This window comes from Podarcis cretensis (assembly GCF_951804945.1).
Source record: "Podarcis cretensis genome assembly, chromosome: 5".
NCBI classification, from domain to species: domain Eukaryota; kingdom Metazoa; phylum Chordata; class Lepidosauria; order Squamata; family Lacertidae; genus Podarcis; species Podarcis cretensis.
Genome location: NC_137174.1, coordinates 45,536,690 through 45,559,058, shown reverse-complemented (window position 1 = coordinate 45,559,058; position 22,369 = coordinate 45,536,690). Strand labels below are relative to the sequence as shown.

The window sequence follows — 22,369 nt, the reverse complement described above, 5'->3', positions numbered from 1 at the left end:
CCCGCTCCTGGCATAGGACCACATTTTTCAGAATTGTTTCTGATAGATATATTTTGCTTGAATTTACTTAATATGTTATCCTTAATACAAAAGGTATGGATTTTGACCTCTTTGAAAAATCATCTTATTTCCACACTCTCCTATTTTTTTTATTATTTAATATCATTATATACATACTTCAGCATACAAATTCCACATCCTTTACAAACCTAATATTAACAGATAAAAGTAAATATACCAACCATTCTTCAATCTCATCAACAAAAAATTGTATACTGGGCAGAGCAACCCACCCCTGATCTGCTGTTGAACGAGGCAGATATATTCTTCCATCTAGCTTTGCTCAGCTCTGCCACTGCAGAGCTCCTTAATGAACCCCTCAAACTGTGGGTAGGTGGAAGTGTAATCCAGGCTTGTTTGCTGCATCAGCCTATGATGTGGCATAAAAAACAACAGGATTTCTTGCCCTGCTTTTTCTGCCCTGGCCAGTGTGAACAATTGGGTTGTGTGTGCAGTGTAGCTCCACTACTCTGTGATGGCTTCCTGCAGCCCTGGTAGGTTTAAGTGACCCATTATTGTTTCATCTTTTATGAAACTGAACATAACTCTTCATTAATTTAACCCTTTAAGGGAATCTTTACTAATGTTAAAAAAATGCTCAACATTTATTCCAACATTTACCAAACCAATGGTTTTGTTACCTCTGCATCTCCCCCCACCCCACCCCCCAAAATGCTGGAATACTAATGTCACTTATATGGTCCAATGAAATTTTTATACCTGTTCTCTTCTTAAGCTTTATTAATATTTGTATACAAAAAAATATTAACCATTCTTAATAACTGGACATTTCCACTGAATAAGAAATGTCTATATCTCCAACATTCATCTTTCTCTGCATAAATCCTTTTAACCCCCCCCCCCCGGTGTCATGTACTATCTAGCTATATTTTAAAACATTCTCAACTAAATTTTCTTTTGGTCTAGCTTGGTCCTACACGGGTTCCCATACTTTGTTTGAAATGCCTTTATTTTCACAATCAAAATGGTATTCAGGTGCCATTTTGAGGTGCTTGCCAACTGTGAAGTTCTTATAGCACAAGTTTATGTTTGAGTTTATGTTTACTTGGAAATAATCCCCAGTGGGTTGTATCCCTCCCTATATAATCTATAGATGGAGCCAGAAAGTTGCATCACCAAGATTTAGACAGATACTGTTTGGTGCTCCTATATATATATATATATATATATATATATATATATATGAATGCAAACAACATAATAATCTGACTCTTTACATATGAGTTTGTAATACATTCTTCTTGTCTTCTCATTTATATAAATTCTGAATTCTGTAGCTGATTGATTTAATGTCTTACCGTTTTGCTCTGTCAGGATCAAGACATCTGGTCTTAAGCTGCGGTTCTGCACCAATGAAACTCAAGCTACGCGAGACAAGTTTGTAGGAAAGTTGCAACATCTGGGCTTTGACATTGAGGTGGATGAAGTCACTGCTCCAGCACCAGCAGCATGCCGAATCCTAAAGGAACGCAACCTGAGGCCACACCTGCTTGTACATGATGGTCTGTTAGTGTTTAATGCTTTGTACACACTTGCTGTTAATAACAATGTGGTGCAGTCTTATTTTTGCAGTGAGAATGAAGACATTTCAAGGCATACATGTTTCCAGGTCTGTGGGTTAGATCCAGGAGCTCTACTCCTTTGTGCATAATGCCTCTTCTGCTCAGGGTAGTGCTGTTTTACACTTTGCATTAGGGTGTTTCAAGGGAAATGAAAACTCAGCCCCAAAATGTGCTTCAACAAGAGTGTTCGCAAACTCTTGCAGAAGCATGACAGCTCCTATAATGCCTAATTATTATCGGACTGTGTGAAGTCTTGCAGTAGTCTTGCACAAGTGTTTGATGAGCAGCATTAGTAGTTACTTTTCTTCTGCACCTTCTCCAACCACCTTCTTGAACTGGGAATGACAGGGAAGGAGAACCACTGAGGTAAAATTTACAGAACATACAATTTATCTTGAAATTAGAAAACATCGTTTTTGCTTTCTGTAACATCACAATAGCATATATTCTTGTTTTGCTATCAAGCTGCTTCCACGTGGACCTGGCAAGCTGAATATCTAGGGAGCTGGTCTTTTTGCTTACCATCATAGGAAGACGCTTCCATGTTCTGACTTTCAGCTTCGAGATCTAACACAGTGTGCCCTGTGTATCACCTAAGTGCATTTTCCACACCAGTGACAGAGGTTCCTGAGGATGTCAAGTCACTTTCTTCTGCACTTGGAATGAAGCACAGCAGAGACTAATTTATCTGCTTTGGCCTGACTGGCCCCAGTCTTATTTTAGTGCCCCATCCTCACTAGGAAGTCTATTGGCAGGCTGGTTAATGTTTAATAGGACAGTGTAACAGCTGTTCTTCACAGAGAGCTCTTTCCCCCTGAATCTTTTGGTCTCTCATTTTATCTTTAGCACACCCATGCCTTGTTACTCAGGGTGTGCTTTTTTACATGAGCCCAGTACCTGTCCACAGTTCCTCATCCTGGCCACGCCTACCTCTTGGCTGTTTGCCCTGTTGTTTCAAGACCTGACTTGGGTCATGGGTCCTAGATCTTGTCCTTTCTTGTCTTCTTTGTGGTCCTGATTTCCCTAGCTATGCTTCCATGTCCAGCCATGGGCTAGGATTGCCCTTTCTTTTCCTGTGATAAAATCACTAAAGTTGAGGTCTGAGGGCCTCAGCTGGGCCCTCCAGCAGATGGCTGTATCTGGTCTATGCAGCTGGAAATAAAAAACATGATTGATCTGGCTCAGGAGATTAAACAACAACATGGTTGTAGTTGATGCACATGGCCTTAGTCTCTTACGTTACAACAATTGGGTTGTCTTAACATCTGGATCGACCAGGGTGCTCATGGGATTTCACTGGAGAACAACCCCTCAACCTAATAATAAGTGCAGTAATGTTTGACTCTGTTTCTGGCTAGACTTCTCAAGATCTTATGCCTATGTGCTCCTTGAGAGAACAGTGTTTGGGAATTGTGGATGAAGAGGTGCAAGGGTGAAAGTGCAGAGATGAAGGAAGAGGTTGCCATCAAGATCAGGCAGGGAAAGAAGGGGCGGCAGCATTAACTGAGGAAACGAAAGGTGAGGGAATAAAAAAGGCAGAGCCTCAAAATGATACTGAAAGGGGAGGGGAATAAATATTGGAGGATGCAATTATGTCCCTTTCTGTGTAACCACAACCTAAAATGAGGAAACGGTTAATGAGAAAGTTGTTATCTGTGCTGTTTTATCATAATCTCTGCAGGGATTCATTCCAAACATGTTGTCTTGTAATGACTGCCTGGGTGAAAAGCTGCTTATCTACTTGCTATGTCCAAACATATTGGGCATATTGTATTTTCCAGTAAAATGTATTTCATTTAGTGTTGTGCTGAACCTTTTGATCCCATCTGTTTTCTTGAAGAGGGTGGAGATGAAGTAAAGTGGCATTTGGAGAGATGGGATGGGGAACCTCTAATAAATTTTGTGGGGGACAGCAGAAAGGTTTACTTGTACTTTTCTTTGATAAGATACGAAAGAAGAAGAAACAATAAATAGTACCCATGTTGAAAACAAAACAGAACGTTACAAAAAATGGAAAAATTGTTATTGTAGTTAACTAGACCTTAACCTAATATGGTATTTATAAAAATAAAGGGTTTACTTTATTAAGCAGCATGAAGCCCTTAATGTTCTTTACAGATGGAAATTTAGTCTTTTACAATAGGCTTTCCAAGACTTCAGCTTGCAGCCTCATTGCTTCAGTCTATTTACAAAAGGGGAAGGCGGACTTCCTGTATTGAACCTCCCCGTTACAATACCAGATTAGACGTTTAAAATCCAATTCTCCCGCCTCAGCTCTACCCACGGGTAGTTACTTTAGAATCAAATTGTCCACAGGAAAAAGTCAGCGCTCTCCGGCAACAGCTATGCGGCTTCGCTCCGTGGAAAAAGCAGACGATTCGAAGCACCGCGCCGCTCACCCCACGTCGCTCCGGATCCCCGAAACCGGGTTTCCCTGCGAGTAGGGGAGGCGCAAAAGGTGCCCGCCAAATCCCACGCTCACAGGCTTCTCCCGCCTGTGATTTTTTGCGGGTGTCCGCCTTCGCCGTGGCGGCCAGACCCAAATTCCCACAGGGCAAATTCCTCCCGATCAGAGGAATTCCACCATTACCAGAGGCACCAACCCGGAAGTCCTAGGGTTGTTCGCTTTGACCTTGCTATGCCTGTCATGGGGTTGTCTGCTCTTGGGGCAGGGGCCTGGTAGGAATTTTTTTTCCCATCTGGCTGATTGGCTGGGGCCATTTGGTTTTTGCCTACTGCGTAGCAAATCGTCACAACTTGTAAGGTTGCGGTTAGGCATTGGTTTATGGTTTGGTTGGTTGAGGGGAAGTGGTTGAGTGCCTGCCCTTGGTAGGTTGAGTGCCTGTCCCTCTAATGCTGCTGCTGCAAGGTATTCCGTTAAAGGAATTGGGGGCTAACTATTGCTTGTCCACTCTGTCAAGGGGGCTCGGGCCATAGCAATGAGCTCCTGGTTGCATTTGGGGTGAGGGCAGGTTCCCTGCTCCGCGTTACCCCCAAGCGTATTCCCCTATTCTGACTTTCGCATCGTGCGGAATGTCAGTCTGTCCCCCATGGTGGGGGCAGATAGTCGCAACCAATGCCTAAGCAATCACTCACAAATTTGTATTTCAATAAAGTTGTGGCCAAAATTATGCCAAAAATCTTAAACAAAAAATTCTGTGTGATGTGTGAGTTATTGGGATGGCCTTGGGGACCTCGACACGCAAAAGCTCATTCATGTTTGCAGCAGTGCAGGGCTCTTGGCACTAAGGTGTCCTAGAAAGGCCATATTACTACAGAGGAGAAAAAAGGGTTTGAAGAGGTAAAAAGTCTGATCATCCAACTGATACATTTATTAATGTAATGCAGACCCTCAACCTATAAAATTTCTCCAGAGCTTTTGTTTGGGCTTGATACAACAGTAGTTCTAATTTGAGCATCATTTTTAAAACTTGAATTCTTCTTCTTCTTCACCATCAAGACCACGGTTTCAGATATGCCAATTTGCCTTGTCATTCAAAAGAGTCACTTTTGGAAATACAGCTGATGTACACTTTTGTTCTTCGGTTTCATCCAAAAACATAACAAAAATGCTGAGCTGCAACTTTGGGGTGTCAAGTTCATTCCAAATGACGATTATCTGCTTGCCATCTCATAGATGCACTTGCTTGGTTCTCCAGCAATCAAGTGTCTGCATTCTGAGATGTGCTGCGGCTTGTGACCTGACCTTAGGTCTTGCACTGCTAGCAAAGAAGTGCTCAGAATGAGGATGCGTTTCACTGGAATAAAGCATAATTTTACACTGGTATCGCAACAAAGGTGTGCCAGTTAGGTAACATCAAAAGGGAACATTTTGATTTTGATGTTTCAGAATTTAGCTGCATGTAATGCAGAATAAAGGTAAAGGGACCCTTGACCATTAGGTCTAGTCGCGGACGACTCTGGGGTTGCGGCGCTCATCTTGCTTTATTGGCCGAGGGAGCCGGCGTACAGCTTCTGGGTCATGTGGCCAGCATGACTAAGCCGCTTCTGGTGAACCAGAACAGCGCACGGAAACGCCGTTTAGCTTCCCGCTGGAGTGGTACCTATTTATCTACTTACACGTTCACATGCTTTCAAACTGCTAGGTTGGCAGGAGCAGGGACCGAGCAACGGGAGCTCACCCCGTTGCAGGGATTTGAACCGCCAACCTTCCGATGAGCAAGCCCTAGGCTCTGTGGTTTAACCCACAGCGCCACCTGCAGAATACACACTAGCAAAATCCAGAAAGATTGGCTGTGGATGGCAAGCTGCTGTTGATTTATAAGTTTTGATTGCTTGGGTTTTTCAAGTTCCTTTCCAGTGTTCTTCCATTGTGTTTTATGGCGTGCGCACACACAGAAGTGGAATTGCCATGTGGAGTGCTTTAGTTCAGGAAGGTGATCAGTCATGCTGTCTTCCAGGATGTTCCATACCATTCTCTCCACCCTGTTTTTCATTATTTCCCCTCAACAGTCAGTCAGCCACATTCACACAATGTGTATTAATACCACATTGAACAGTCAAAGAATTCTGTAGTTTGTTAAGGGTGCTGAGAGTTGTTAGGAAGCCCCTTTTCACCTCACAGAGCTACAGTTTCCAGAATTCCATGTGAAGACGGATGAATTGTGAAGCCACTCTGAGACCAACTCTCGGCACCCTTAAAAAACTACAACTCCCACAATTATTTGGGAGGAAGCCATGTTTTTGTTTTTAAGTGGTGTTGTAGTGCTTTATACGTATGGTGTGAGTGTGACCTAAGTTCACTCCTCATTGGTATGTTTGGTTGTTGTTTTCATCCATCATAGTTTTTTCCTAAATATTATTTTTTTGCTTCTGCAACCTTTGGAATCCTGTAAGCCTGCTGATACCTCCCTCTTGTGGCTTGGTTGTGCCATTTTGATTATTGTAGTTCTCGGTGTGTAGATCCTTGAATTCACTTTTGGTATATCAGACAGAGTAGTTCAGCCTCCCCGCCCCCCTATAGAATAGTCAGAATAGCAGTGATAAGTCAATGAAAAGTTGAAGAAAGGGTAGCAAATATATGGCTTCCTGAAATAATTTGATTTTTTTGCCCCTTAGATCTTATCCCAGAATTTGCTGATATTGATAGAGCAAACCCAAACTGTGTGGTGGTTGGTGATGCAGCAGACAACTTTTCTTACAAAAACCTTAATGCTGCCTTCCAAGTGCTCATTGGTTTGGAGAATCCAGTTCTGATATCTCTAGGAAGAGGGTAAGTTAATCAATTTATTTATAGTTCTCAGAAATATTGGGGATGCCAGAAATATATGTGTGCTGCTTGCTTCCCCTTCCAGCCTCTTTTACTGCATTTTGACTTCTTTTTTGAAGCCCAGAATTAGGGAGAATTATGCCACTATTGCACTGCTCTTTGCATTATCTTCTTAATAACTTCTTTCCCCATGGTTTTATCTGTCCTTGCTGCATATTAGACATGTGTTTGCAAAGACTACCATGTATTCCACCACCCCTCTAGCTCCCATTTTTAAAAGCACAGGAGAACAGCAACTGTCTCAGTAGCCTTTGGAACAACATGAAATCCGTTTTGCACCTAATACTGCCTAATTTTATTAACGCTGCCTAACACTTGCTGCACACCATTTAGGATGTTTACAAGCTCTTGGGCTTCAACATCATTCCCAGCCCTTTATCTCCCTCTATCTCTTTGTTATGTTGCTTTGCTTAATATCCATCCTAAAGAAGTACTGATCCCTAAAAGCAATTCTCAACCAATGTAACTGTTTTCAGTAGGGGTAATATGCTTGCGGACTGCTGTCCTTACCAACATTTTTGCAGCAGCATTTTTTTCACTAGTTGCAATTTCTGGACCATCTTCAAGGGCAGTCCCATGTAGGTTGCATTACAGTAATCCAGTTTGGAGTTTACCAGAGCATGAGTAACTATGGCCAGGCTATCCCTATCCAGAAATAGCTGAAGCTGCGTAGAGGTGTTCCTAATCCTCAAGTCCACCTGGACCTTGAGTGATAAAGATGGTTCCAGGAGCCCCACAAACAACACACCTCCTCCTCCTTCATGGGAAATGTAACCCACTATGAACATACTAATTACACCTAACTCCAAACCCCCTGATGACAGCAGCCTCACATAGAAGTTAAATAACATGGGATCCCTCAAGAAAGCTTCCTTGGGAGCTGAGCACCAATCACCCTATGCTATTCTCTGAAATTGTCCTTGAAGGTAGGAGTAAAACCACTTTAAACCCATGCCTCCAACTCCCTCAGACAGTATCATGTTCATTGCTGTCCAATGGCATGGTCAAGGTGAATCAACAGGCTTGCCCTCCCCCCTGCCCTTTTCCTGACAAAGGTCATCAATCAGAGCAACGAAAGCTGAGACTGCGTTGAAATGGGTCTGAAATGATAATCAGTTTTATACAAGCACTCTTGAAGCTGCTCTACCACCACCTTCTTGAGCACCTTGCTGGGAGCATGTACACACTGGGCACCTAGCAGCCCTGATTTAAGACTGTGCCTCTAACCCTGATAACTCCCAGTGAACTTGGTAGGTCTTTCTTCCGAGTGGACCTGCTTTGATGTGGCTGATAGCTCCTTGTATCCCATTGATCTCAATGTGGTGCGCCTTGATTCCCTAAGCATGATTACTTGGAAGAAAGCCCAAGTGAATTCAGTGCAGTTTACTAAATGGGTCAATGGTTGGAGCTTTTAATGCACTGGACAGTATTGGAGTGCATCCATTTTGTTTTATTCCTTGGAGCTGTCCCATAGGAGGCAGCTTTGATTTATTTCTAAACAGCTGTAAGGCTTTCTTAGAGTAGTCGTGCAGGTAGTTCAATGGAGCTAAGTGATTGTTGACTTCCTCTGATAGTGTGTTTGTGTGTGTGTTGGGGGAGCAGACCAAGTCTTACTTGGAGTGAAGTAAATGTTGCAGAAATATGAAGTGTACAAGACCTTTGTAATTCAAACCTCCTCTTTAAGCTTGTAACATCTTCCATAAAGGAGATTACTTTGCTTTGTGTGAGAAGGTGACATTAAATTTGCTTTGATTCAAAATTGAGCTTCTGTGGTAGCATCTAGCTGTAGCAGCAGTGCTTCTAGCAGCAGTTATTTGTTTTCATGTGGTATTTCTGTAGTAATTCTCTCTCTATATATATATATAAAACAGAAAAGTATAGAGTTCATTCCTTAAAAATTATTTTGAAGAAAGAAACTAACATTCTTTCAGCTAAAGTTTTGGTGTGCTCACTTAGAAACCCAGAGCATTAGACTTACTGGAGCAGAATGCTCTCCTTGTGAAACTGGAGTGATTTACATTTAGCATCTGTTTTGGGCCGAGAGTGGGAATTGGCTTTGTAATTTCTTCTGTCATGGCACTGTCAGAAAATTAAGCTGTTTACGCTAGACTATAGAAGGTTAATGGCTGTTCTAGCAAAGGTCAAGTGGTCATTTTAAAGAGAGGCTATGCTGAATAATCGAAAATGGCAGAAGGATAAAGCATAAAATCTTATCTGACTGCTCATCCTATACATTTCTGCTCTCTACCTATCTGTCTTGGGACATGAAAGAAAACACTTGCCTTATCCTGATTGTCTCTTTTACTATTTCTGAAAAAGAAATATGCTAAATAAGATTCTGAATATTCACTAAAAGAAAGGCCCTGGCTTCATTCCTGAGCATAGTTTATTTGGAGTAAGTTCTACCTCAGCATTTCTAAAGAAACATGGTTAAAATAATTGGTCAGCTTGGGTGGCAAACCCCCAGACCACTTAATCTTGTGTTTTCTGGTTTGGCTAGTCAGTGAGATTCTTCACTTACAATGGAAGAAGAAAGAGTGTTTAAGGTGTGTATGTACAGAAGGGAGTTCTGGCTTATTGCCGCCATCTTGGTGGCATATACACCCATTTAGTAGTAGTAGTAGTATTAGTAATAATAATAATAATAATAATAATAATGTCATAGGACTCAACTGGACAAGAGACCAGGCCTCCTGCTTCTCTCACATTTTTGTCAAAAGCAACCATAGCGAACACACCAAATTAGTTCATGGAAGGTGAAGTTATCAGGGACTCTTGGTCAGGATGTCTGTGTATTGTCTCCAGTACTGGAAGCGGTAAGCTTCTGAATGCCAGGTGCTGAGGAGCACACGTGGGGAGGGTGCCACTGTGCAAATGTGTTTCTTGCAGGCTTCCTTATAGGGAACAGGATGCTGGACTAAATGGGCCTTTGGTTTGATCCAGCGAAGCTATTTGTATGTTCTTAAGATCTAAAAATATTTGAATCTAATTTTAACCTTTTCATTTCCAGGCGTTATTATAAAGAAACAGATGGCTTAAAACTTGACGTTGGGGCATATATGAAGGCATTGGAGGTATTTTATAGTTCAAAGGGATATGTTTATTGCAAGCATCGCACTGCACAAGCACATTTGTTTGTATTGATCAGCATGTGAACACAAATCGGATGGAGGTTTCTTATATTAGAAATTGCAAGTGGGTCTCTGTCTTTCCTGGGCCTTTTTTTTTTTTTTTGGAAATAAACGTTTTAGAAAGTCCTTGTTACTTTGGTGGTGTTGATTATTTGGAGGAGAGGAAATATATTCAGCTGTAAGAACAATGCACAGCTCTCTCATTTACTTTGGAACCTTTTGCTCCGTAAAGCTTAGGAGTTAATGCATTTCACAAACTGAGGGGCAGAGTTAAGAAGTGGGCAGGGAGGTAGCTCATCAGTTTTATATGTTAACAACTGACAAGGTTCTAAAACTTCCGAATGAGTTTTATGATCCCTAAAAATGCCAATATATGGATGGAAGACGGCATGCAAAGACAGTGGTGTTGTGGGGGCCCATGTGCCATACTTGTTGATCTTTATAGCAGCAGTCCATATCACATGTGAGCTGTGACAGTGCTTTAGCAAATAATGTAGCACAAAAGGTGGAGCCTGTTGCCTCCTCGAAGGTGGCTTGCCAAGCACATACCTCTTAATTTCCCCAAGATTTCAAGTGTTCATTTGGAAAGATCTCTTTTGTTGCTACTTTTATCTGCTGACCTTAATTTCCTTCAATTTTTGTATTATTTTGCTGAATTTATTATTGTTCCTGTATTGACCTGTATTGTTCTGAGCTGCCTTGAGAACGCTTGTATTGAAGGGTGGCATATAAATGCATAAATAAATAAATAAAATATCCTTAACCATAGCCTTTGACCTTAATTTACAAAAACGCGCAACACACTTGTGGTTGGAAACATATTTGCCCTGTGATGATGCCACCTTGCTGTTGTCAGTGGTGGCCAGTGAAGAGAAATGGGAACAGGAGAACTCACTGTGATAATAATGCTCCCATCACAGGGCGAGTGTTCCTCCATAATTGTGAGGGAGAGGAACTCAAGGCAGTGTTCCCATGCTGCACATAGCATGTAATTCTCACCAGAGTATGTGCCAGAGTCTGTAGGCATGCACTTGCATCTTTGAAAGATTAGGCTGCAAGTAGCTTGAAAGAAAAAAACAGGCTATGTTAGTAGTGGTATGTCAGCAATGAGCCAAAGCATGAAGAGACTTATTTCTATCAATTGCAGCATGCCTGTTATCTGGTACTTTTTGTGATACCATTACATTCTTTTCAAGTAGCCCACAGAAACGCATAGCTTTTTTAAAAAAACAAAAACAAAACAAACAAACCCAATTTCTGGATAGTTTCAAAGAACATGTCAGGCTTATTACCAAAAAATATAGGTGTACATTGGAAAATTGCAAAATTATTTAGACATGACTATGATGATAATGATGTGCCTTATTTGTGTGTAAATCAATCAGACACCTTTGTTTTGAAAGTTAACCATGTTAATTTTGTTTTCTCATCTAGTATGCATGCGATATTCAAGCGGAGGTGGTGGGAAAGCCATCCAAAATGTTTTTCCAGTCAGCCTTGACAGAAATGGGCATTGAACCACATCAGGTAAGCTTTCTTGATTAATACCATCTGCGTTGATTCTAGCAATACTTCCAGGGGCTGTTTTGGAAGGGAAAATATAATCAAACAGTCTACTTTCACAAAAGGTGGTATAACATGGGAGCTGCGAATTCACAAAGGACTTCTGCTCTTCTTCTGTGAAAAGAAAAATTACATGGTTCCCATGTTAAATTGCTCACTCATGGAGATTACTCACATGAGTTGGGTACTGTTTAGTTTCTTTTACTTTCCTTTACTCCCTCCACCCCACTTTTTAAAGGATAAGTTGGCCATAGAGTATGTGCTTGAATACATTCATAGTGCAGAATGCAATTTTAAAAAATGACTTCTTATCTTTACCAAATCTTGAGTGAGTTTTGACATTGTAGGATCCACTTTCTCATGTCTGTCAGAGACCAGATTCCTCTTCATTGGGTAATGGAGGTGAGGACTCCTTTAAGTAAAGCTGGTGGCCATCATTACAACTATCACTTCCAACTATTTTCTCCCCCAAGCTTTCATAAAATGCATTTCTCTCCCAAAGCAGTCTTCAGTATTGTTTCAGATTTAAAAGCAATTAAGTTCTTAAACATGTTTAAGACAATAATATTATACTGCTTTTCTTTTATGTGCCATAGCCTTTTAATTTGCTGTATCTTGTTATACAGAAGTTGGAGAAAAACATGCCCTGCCTCCACTTTAAGCCAGTGGTATAAGTCCTTCTGCAACAGCACAAACTTTCACTTGGAAGGAATAAGAGTTATGAATTACAAGATAATAATTCCATCCAGTGGTTTGGATGATATAAAGAAAAACAACAGCATGTGTTGTGTCTTAGAACCGAGAGCTGATGCTCTGACCCTGTATTTCATGCTTTGTTTGTTTTATCGTATTATAGAATATAGGCATTGAGAAGAAATAGTAAGTCATCGAGGCTCAGTTGTCCGTTGGATGATTGTCCCTTAAATAGATTTTAGATGGGTGATGTTCATTCTAATTTTGAAAATATCAGACTTTGGAATTTGAAACTAAAGGAAGCTTTTCCTTTTATATCACATTCCAAAGTTCTTTTTTTTTTTTTGAGTGTGTGTGCCTTCTGTGTCCATTCCCTGTTTATTCTCTCTTACATTCTAGCATTCGGGAACACATTGACCCCCTTTTATACACAGTTGTTATTGTTGTTGTTTAGTCGCATTTACGCACACACAGAGTCTTACAACTGACTGGCACTATGGTAGTGTGGCAAAACGGTTAGAGTATTGGACTATGACCTGGGAAACTGGGCTTCGAATCCCCACTCAGCCATGAAGCTCAGTGGGTGACCTTGGGCCAGTCAGCGTCTCTTAACCTAACCTACCTCAAAGGGTTGTGGTGAGGATGAAATGGGGAAGAGAAGGTACACCACCTTGAGATCCTTGAAAGATAAAGGTGGTCTATAAACTTAATAAATAGATATATAGTTCTTCCTTCTTTCTTGTCTGCTTCCCTACCAGCACCACACAGCTGTCTCTCGAACCATAGTGCTGATAGCTTCGCACAGTTCTATATGAAATATTCATAAATATTATATAACCCTTCAGCAACTGCACGGAGGTCATTTCAATACAAAGTCATTATTCTACTGCCAATACAACCTCAAAGCCTACAGCCTGTGTTTCCCACAGTTGTCTGTGTGGCTTTTTTATACCAGTTGTTTATCTGATTTTGAAACTGCAGAAAGAGAGTTGTCTTGCCAATGTTCTGCACTTTGATTTGTTAATCTTATTTTGCTCACTGCAACCATCATGTGCCCTAACATTGTCCAAATGGTGTGGCTTTGACCACAGTAAATAACAGTAGAGGAAATTATTCCTGTGATACAAAATCCTATAGGATCCTTCTCCACACAGGCAGACATATAAATGAAAGAAAGCTTTTTATGGCATTTAGTCATACTATTTTTTTTTTTTAAATGACTTTTTATCCCTTATTTTGCCAGGAGTTCCTGAAAATGCTGCTCTGTGACTTCTTTTTTCTTTTTAAAGACAAGCAGTCTGTTAAAATCCTGATCCTGGATTTTAATCCTGATCTTCTTTCCTAGTTATCACGTAGCTAAGCTATATGTTTCACTTTTTGTAATCTTCCTTCACAAGTCAATCCTTAAAGCACTTTTAACTGTTTTTGCCACTCTTCCCCAAGCTCTTTCCAATTTGTTGCTATCTTTCTAGTAATGAGATGGCCAGGACTGAACACAGCATTCCACTTGTACTAATCCATTAATCCCAGTTTGAAGGGCCCAGTGAACCAAAAAAGAAAACAGAAAACACTGCCACTTATTTTTTAAAAAACACCACACACATAAGATGAAAAGGTGGGCAGATTTTGAGGAATCTCAAAATTTGAGTGGGCTTGCATCTGGTTGTTTTAAAAGGAAGCAACACAGGAACGACATAAACCCTATTCAGACACTCAGCCTCCTCAGGTGTAAACAAACATTGGGATAAATAGGAGGGGGGTTTGCCAAGCCCTGTCCCCTCCAGTATATCACCTGTATGTGATTCAGAGCCCTCAGTGTGTTTGAAGGCAAAGGTGTCTGAAGCATGATGCTGCTATTTTGAACTCTGTAGTCCTATAGGAACATTAGCATTCAGACTGCTCAGTAGGGTAAGACATGAGAAACCATTGCTGGTAGTGTTGTGCTTAGATTTCCATTGTCTTAACAAGGAGATGGCTCTTCTTTCTTGTGCTTGGCTTGTACTACGCAGAAAGATGTCTCAGTGCCTCACAGTGTTTGTTTCCATTTTTTTAATGGTTGACTGAGATGAAATTAATTAGGGACCAGCAACAAAATGTGCTCCCATTCAGCTCCCATTCCGACAGGAATGTATAGAAATGCACACGGTATGGAAAAAGTAGATAGGGAAAAGTTTTTTCTCCCTCTCTTGTAATACCAGACGTTGTGGGTGTCCAGTGATGCTGAATGCTGGAAGATTCAGGACATATAAAAGAAAGGTTATAAGGCATATAAACAATGGAACTTGCAGTGATGACCTCCAACTTGGATGGTTTTAAAAGAGAATTAGACATATTCATGGAGGGATCAGATTCATGGAGGGACAGTGGCTTCTACCTCCACTGTCAGAGATAGTGAATACTGGTTGTTTGAGGCTCAGCTTACTTGCTGTGAAACAGACAGATGTGTTCTTTTCACCTGAGCAATGCATGTATTTTGTACACATCCCCCCACCCTACACATAGATTATCTTTCACACACAAAGCAGCCACAAGGAATGGCTCAAGAATGCAGCCACAATCATTGTGATTTGGGGGGAAATAGCTGACAGTTTTATCTAGTACATCGAGCTTGTCTGTTCATGCATGCAAGTTTTGTTGCGTGTGTTGGTATCTGCCTAGGATGATAAAATAGGGCCTAGCATGCTGACATTCACCTCATAAAATTGTTCAGGCCCATTTATGTATTGCACTTAAATATAAAATTAGCTGTATCATTAAATCATTGTAAATTCCCATCTGTGCTTTATCAAACATTACAGTGGGCTTTCCCCCCACCTTTCTTCATTTTGCCACTGCAATGTCTTAAACCGTTTCACTGCGGCAGAGCTAGACAGTGGCTAAAGTTTGAATTTTTTGGAGTTGCTTTAATCAATAAAGTTATCACCAGTCATTTCCCTTGATAACTGCTTTGTAAAGAGAACCTGACTTTGCTTGCTACAGCTGAGATGTTTTCAACCTGCTCTTGGAATGGAAGGTACTCCCTAAAGTCCAATTTTCATTTTAACCTTTCCTCAATAGCCTAGAAAAAAACCAGATTGCTGGTATTACTTTAATAGAAAGGAAATTTAAACCTCTTAGAGGTAACCTGCCCCTTCTTATGATTCAATAATATGACAAAGAATAACACATCTTTAAAGGTTACTGAAATAGCCTAATTCATATGTTTTAGGACTGCTGTAACAGTGGGTGATTTTTACTGTATTACGCTAAAACCTAAATAATGTTAAGGTTCCAGTACTTTAATGCCATCATAAAAAGGTCTATCTGAAGCAAATTGTCCTGCTCTAATGGGAGTTGCAATGGGTCACACAAGAGTGCATAAACTACTGGTAGTTGCAAATTCCTGATTCTGATAGTGCCAAATATAGGTATGAAATGGTGCATAAGAATGCATCCCTCGTTCCCATGGGTCCATGAGGCAACTTTCCCACCTTGTCCCAATGTCATTATGCTGCACTAAAAGCAAGAATGTGATTTGCCTAGTTAGAAACCTCTGCTTGGTGCAGTGCATCCTGGATATCATTGAAAAACGGAAACAATCCACAAATGTGAGGCTGGTTGAAAACTTGAGAGTATGAATAGTGGCTTTACGTTTTCTCACTGAGCTGGAGTGCTGCATGCACACTGGTGGCATGGGAGTGAACTAGCATGGAAGGACAGGTAAACATCACTCTGGCCATGCCTCACAGCTCTTCAGCCAGCAAGTGTTGTAGCCTCCTGTTTTGTTGCCCTATTTTTGTCCAGGTACCTTAGCAGAAACATCAGGAAGCAATATTATTTTAAACTGATGACAACACACCTGAGCTGCTGCTTTCTCAATGGTAATAGAAGATTGGAAAGCTGGAATGATCTTGGACTCGTGCATAGATAAACACAGTAAATTGTTTTATACCAATGTTTTATACCATTGGTCTGTCTAGTTGTGAATGATGTACACCAGGTGCAAGTAGAAGGTAGAACCAGGACTAGTAGTAGATCTGGGTGAGTTCCAGTAGACCAGCGAGGATTTCTGACTCCTAATTATTTAATAATGCAGCAACAAATAGACTCCCCCTCCACCAAAATTAAGGCCACTCCAGCAAAGAAAGCTTGGGACGTGGGAACCAGAATTGAATTTATGCACGGAATGATTGTGTGGCACATTCTGGTACTGTGAACGAATTCCTAGGCTTAGTATATGCTCAGAGGCACCCTGTTACTTCGTTGTATGTTTGCCTTGCATAGCCAGTCTCTTGCCCTCCTAGAAATAAAGTTATGAAGCCAAATGCACGGGTACCCTTCAAAACAATTTCTATGGAATGAGCCAGCCTGGCTGCTCCCACCTGTAAGTGGCTTTAGCCAATGAGGGAAATTAGATACCGTATTTTTCGCTCTATAAGACGCACCTGACCATAAGACGCACCTAGTTTTAGAGGAGAACAAGAAAAAAAATATTCTCTTGCTCTCTGCGCAGCGCCTCTCCAGCAAAGCGGGAGGAGAAACGGAAGGGGCTCCGTTTCTCCTCCTGCTTCGCTGAAGGGGCGCTACGCAGAGAGGGAAAGCTGCGCAGCGCCTCTCTAGGTAAGCAAAGTCAAAACAGCAAGAGGGATCACTGTGCAGCGAAAGCAGCGATCCCTCTTGCTGTTCTGGCTTCTGGGATAGCCGTGCCAAGCCTCTTCAGGGCAGGGGGAGTGTTCTTCCCGTTGCCCTGAAGAGGCTTCACGTGGCTATCCCTGAAGCCAGAACAGCAAGAGGGGTCGGTGTGCACCAATCACTCTTGCTCTCCTGGCTTCAGGGATAGTTACGCAGCCTGCATTCGCTCCATAAGACGCACACACATTTCCACTTACTTTTTGGGAGGGGAGAAGTGCATCTTATAGAGGGAAAAATACAGTAAGTATCTTTGTGTTTAATGGGGTGGCCTACACTTTGGTTTAGGATTGGCACTGAGGAAAAACTAGGATATTGCGCCTTTAACAGCTGTGTGGCAGACAGAAGTTCAACATGCTCAGCCTTTTCTAGTACAGTGGTACCTCGGGTTAAGTACTTAATTTGTTCCGGAGGTCCGTTCTTAACCTGAAGCACCACTTTAGCTAATGGGGCCTGCTGCTGCGCCGCCAGAGCATGATTTCTGTTCTCATCCTGAAGCAAAGTTCTTAACCTGAGGTAATATTTCTGGGTTAGCGGAATCTGTAACCTGAAGTGTATGTAACCCGAGGTACCACTGTCTAGAAATAGAATTATGGGAAATGCTTCACCATGACAGTACTGTCTAATTTTGTGCTACGCCAGATTCACATGACAACTGTGTTATATTACACCATACCCCAATGGCAGCCATTTTGTGACAGCACACTCTCAAAATTCGAAATGTTCCTAGTGGTTTAAAAATGGCGACCTTTGTTCTGCCAGATAAATAAAACTCCAGGTAGATAGAACTCCAAATAGATAGAATCACCCCACCCCCACCCCCGCAAAAAAATAATGCCACAGGTACTAAGCCTTGCAAAGGAAAAGGCAGGAGGGTCTTTATTGAGTATTCATTCCTGAACTTTGATTATTAACCATTGCAGATTTAGCCTTCTTTAAGTGTGTGAGATGATTGACGATTGCTGCCACTTTTCTCCCTGCTACATTTAAGAGATTAGGTTGTGACAGAATGCCTGATATGAGGCCGCTAGTAAGTTTTATGAATAAGCAGAGTTTGGGACTCTTTGCTCTGACCTCTGAGCCATACTGGTCCATATTATTTGGACCTCTTATATACATCCTCATCTTTTGGTGATCATTCTCATGCTTTCCAAAGTGAGTATTCCAATATTGGCTTTCCACAGCTCGTTGGTCCACTGGTCACAAGAAAACAAGGATATGTGTACTGCAATTTTATAACAGCCACTATCTCAAGGAAAACACCCATCTATGGTTGTCTTCCTTTTGTGACACATCTCTTATTTCTGTAGCCTTCAATGTCATTTTGCCTCTTGTGGCACCTTCTAAGCCCATAATAGGAATTTTAGTTAATTTAAAAAGATTTCCTCATGCTAATTGAACAAAATAACTGTGCTCCCTGTGTAAAATCTGCAGACAAACTGGAGATCTTTTAATTCTGGCCTTCAGCAGGCATGTGACCTTTTGGTTTTATCTCCCCCCCCCCATCCCTCTCTGCCTGTCCCCCCCCCCCACCTTAGTATATTGCAGTCAGAGAGGAAGTTAAACCTAGGTTTGACAGGTAGAGTTTTTTATTTCCCTTGACAGTGCACCTCTTGACCTCTATCTTCTTGCCAATGATTTTTTAAATCCTAAATGATTTGCGAATAATTGCTCCTCCTTTAGTGATTATTGCCCTTCACCGATAGTAAATCTGTGAAATCCCAGGGGGCTGGAGTACATTTTTGTATGCGTATGCCACAAGCTGGCCTGGATAGGCACTGCTGCTCATGTGCAGCTGCACTTTCAATGTGGATGGTCTTCTCGCATGAAAACTTCTCTTTAGAGACAGAGAGGAATACTTCACCAGTAATCAAATGCCCCAGTTAATTGCAGCAAGGGATTTGATCCTTTTTAGGCCCCTCATTTTGCAGGCATCTTCCTTGAAGCTTTATAAACCACTGGAAAACTGTGTTTCCCTTAAACATTTGATAGCAAACAGAACAACTGCCTAGGCATAGGCTCCTGGTTTAGTGGAAGGGAACTTGGCCCTGACCTGGAGCTGAGCAAGTCACGCAATTGTTTCCAAAATCCATTAAATTTGAAATTTTCATTTTGAAGCAACAATCACATTTGAACACTCAATTGTTAAATCAAGATTCCTACTTATGCTACTGAATTATGCATCTTTCTATGAAATCTGCATAAAAATTGTAGTGGAGACAAGAACACCAACAGCTGCTGCCACTTCATTCTTGCCTACTGCTGTTGGTTCCAGTTGCTGCTTAATTACTTTGATCCATACTAGTAAGAAGCAATTATAAAAATAGGATTGTGTGATCTTAGGTATCCAACTCCCCAGCTGAGCAATGAGTTCTGGAGCCAATGTAAAATGCAGCCAACTGGGATCCGGACCCCATTTAGCTTACTGAATCCTCATTTGGGGACTTTAGTTGCATGCAGCTAGGCCTGGAATCAGATTCATTGCCCCTAACTTTCACATAAATGCCAAATAATATACTACTATGAGTTTGTGGGTGCCAGACCATTCCAATTAATCCCTGGACCTAGCAAATGTTAGAATTTAATCACAGCTTGGGGTGTTAAGATGGGTGCCAGACTTCTTTAATTCCTGGATCCAGCAATTATTAAAATCTACCGGTAACCAAGCCAAGATAGCTTCCTGCGAGGTGATAGCCTGAATTAGGCTTCCTCAACCTCAGCCCTCCAGATGTTTTTGGCCTACAACTCCCATGATCCCTAGCTAGCAGCACCAGTGGTCAGGGATGATGGGAATTGTATCGTGGGTGATGAGCCATTAAGGGGGGATTAAGGGGCTCGGCTTGAGGTGGCAGATGGGTGGGACCCCCTCCCTCAATAGATAAAGCCAGAGTTTAGAGAGTTGAGAGTTGTGGTGTGACCTAGAAGTAAAGGAGCAAGGAGCAGAGAGAGTCAAGAGCACAATATTTGATTTCTGTTTGAATCCAAAGCTATGGCTTTGGGAGAAGCAATACCCTTTTGCGGTGTTGATGCTGTGAACCCTTTCATCATAGGCTCAGGTTATATATATGTGTAAATAAACCATATATCATAAAGATACCACAGTCTCCGCTGTGCCTCATTTCCAAGAGGAAACAGGAACCCTGGATTGGAACCCCTGGAATCTCGTACTGCTCAGAGATTAGGGTAGCATGCAACAATACAATATTTTATCCTTCCACATAAATAATATTCAATCTTTTGTCCTTTACCATAAAAGGTAACAATTACATTTGAATGATAGTTGCATTTATTTGTTGGGGGTGCCGGGGGGGGGGGGAGAATCATGCCTGTCTGAATGGTCTTAAATTCACAAATAGCTGGTGAGGCAATGGCCCTTCTTTATGATAGAACTGACAGAAGATCATGGTACTTGTTCTATCAAAGTAAAATTCCATTTGGTATGACTGGAATGCAGGGCTTGAAAGAAAACGAGCCTTAAAAATGCAATGTTTGTGTCAGTAAATTGAATTGTCTCCTCACCTTTCTACATGACATAATTCCAGAAAATCTGATACTGTCTCCTAATCATTTGTAATATATTCTCAATCAGTTTTAGAATAGGTGTATTTTGAGGAAGCCAGCATAGTGATCAACTTCTGTGATGGTATATTACGATAGCCTTTTGATATGGCAGTGATCAGTGTTTTTCCCCAGGAGGTACTCAAGGGTACACAGTACCAGCACCTCTTTTTGTTGTTGTTAAAAAGTGTGGCACTTACTGTAACAACTTCATTGTGAGTACCTGCACCTCTTTTTCTAGAAAAAAAGCACTGGATGTGATGGAAAGAGACCTGGATGACATGTCAGCTTAAAATGGTACCAGAACAGCTGGAACAGCCACTGATGCAACTGATTCTATGCATTATCGAATTGGGCAGGGGCAGGACACAGAGAGCTGGATTAGGGACAGCTCATCTATGCATACTAAGGCATTTTGATCATCATGCAGTTAGCAACTGCTCTTATGATAGCATGACAAATCTGCCTGCTCTGTCTCACACATGATGCAACTGTAGCTGTACTTCATCCACTGCTGTACAGATGTTTCAAGGGAGAAGTGTTCAGTATTGTTTTTCACATAAAATGAAACCTGCTAAACTTGAATATCATGATCAGAGGAAATCTTCAGCAAACAGTTTGATGGGCTTTGCAAAATCTAGAGTGACATTTTCCCCACCCCCTTAACATTTAGTTATATTTTAAAAACAAATAACAGGAACCATCACCAAGAGAGACACTGCCAGTCATAATACATTTTCTGTTCCCCTAAACCCCACCACTCTGTAACTAACTTTGCAACCAACTCAGCAATATGCAATTAATTACCATTGCATAGTGAGCAATATTTCTCTATTAGGTAGCAATGGAAAGCATGGAGTACTATTGGTATAGATAGATCTAGGCCGACAGGCTGTGGTTACAATGAAATAAAGCCGTGCCATTTAACCACTTAGTAATTGAAAGATACGATGGGAACGTCTTGAAATGTTAGCATACCATTGCATTGTCTCAAAAGCATGTTTTCTTCTCTGATGGTTTTCAAATTGCCTGGATGTATAGCGCTTGCCTCATAGGTAGAGGATGAATTATATTCAAGGTGAGCTGACTTTTAATCAATACGGTGACAATATTATCTTGTTTAATTTGTATGATGGCTGTATTAAACATCAAATCAAGCAGTTTATTATGTCAAGGAAGATGAAGTATGACAGGAATCAAATGCACTTGACACCACTTTTGTCTGTATTTCATTGCTGTGACAGGCCATCATGATTGGGGATGATATTGTAAATGATGTTGGAGGTGCCCAGCATTGCGGTATGAGAGCTCTACAAGTACGGACTGGAAAGTACAGGTCAGTGCACATTAAATATGCATTACATTCTATGCAGATGATGATGGAAACACAGGATATAACAGTGGCTTGTGATTTACATTCTCTGACTTAATCCCTGTCTTTATGAAGCTATGGTATGCTTTTAATGTATGGATTTATAATAGGAGAAGAAATAGGTCATTTTGTGAAATAGGATGTTGAAATGCATCATCTGCCAGGTCTCATTTGGGATTGGAGTTCGCACAAAGTCCACATTCTTACCATTGAGCCATGTGCCATCTTAATACTTTAGAACACAAACATCTACAGCCAAAATCTCTTTTGACTGTAAAAGTTTTGCAACATCCATTTGAAAGAATGTGACAATATAGGAAGCTGCTTTAGGCTGAGTTAAACCATTGGTCCTTCTGCACTGATTGGCAGCGGGTCACTAGGGTATCATGCTGGGTTATCTCCTAACCCTACCTGGAGCTTCTGGGAATTGAACCTGGAACCTGTTGCATGC

General features: G+C 41.3%; 1 protein-coding gene across 3 annotated transcripts in view; it reads left to right on the top strand.

The window, feature by feature from the left end:
* The window catches only part of LHPP (phospholysine phosphohistidine inorganic pyrophosphate phosphatase), a gene marked incomplete at its 5' end in the record, with an annotated part of 110,673 nt that overhangs the window by 13,142 nt on the left and 75,162 nt on the right, over positions 1-22,369 (top strand). For 2 of the 3 annotated variants that reach the window (XR_013839085.1, XM_079976775.1), the window contains 5 exons: positions 1,396-1,583; positions 6,723-6,876; positions 9,944-10,007; positions 11,499-11,591; positions 21,791-21,882. Coding sequence is in view for 2 of the 3 variants with exons in the window: in XM_079976775.1 (XP_079832901.1) it covers positions 1,396-1,583; positions 6,723-6,876; positions 9,944-10,007; positions 11,499-11,591; positions 21,791-21,882 (591 nt within the window). The remainder of the gene's footprint in view (positions 1-1,395; positions 1,584-6,722; positions 6,877-9,943; positions 10,008-11,498; positions 11,592-21,790; positions 21,883-22,369) is intronic. The other variant, XM_079976776.1, reaches the window with a different exon arrangement.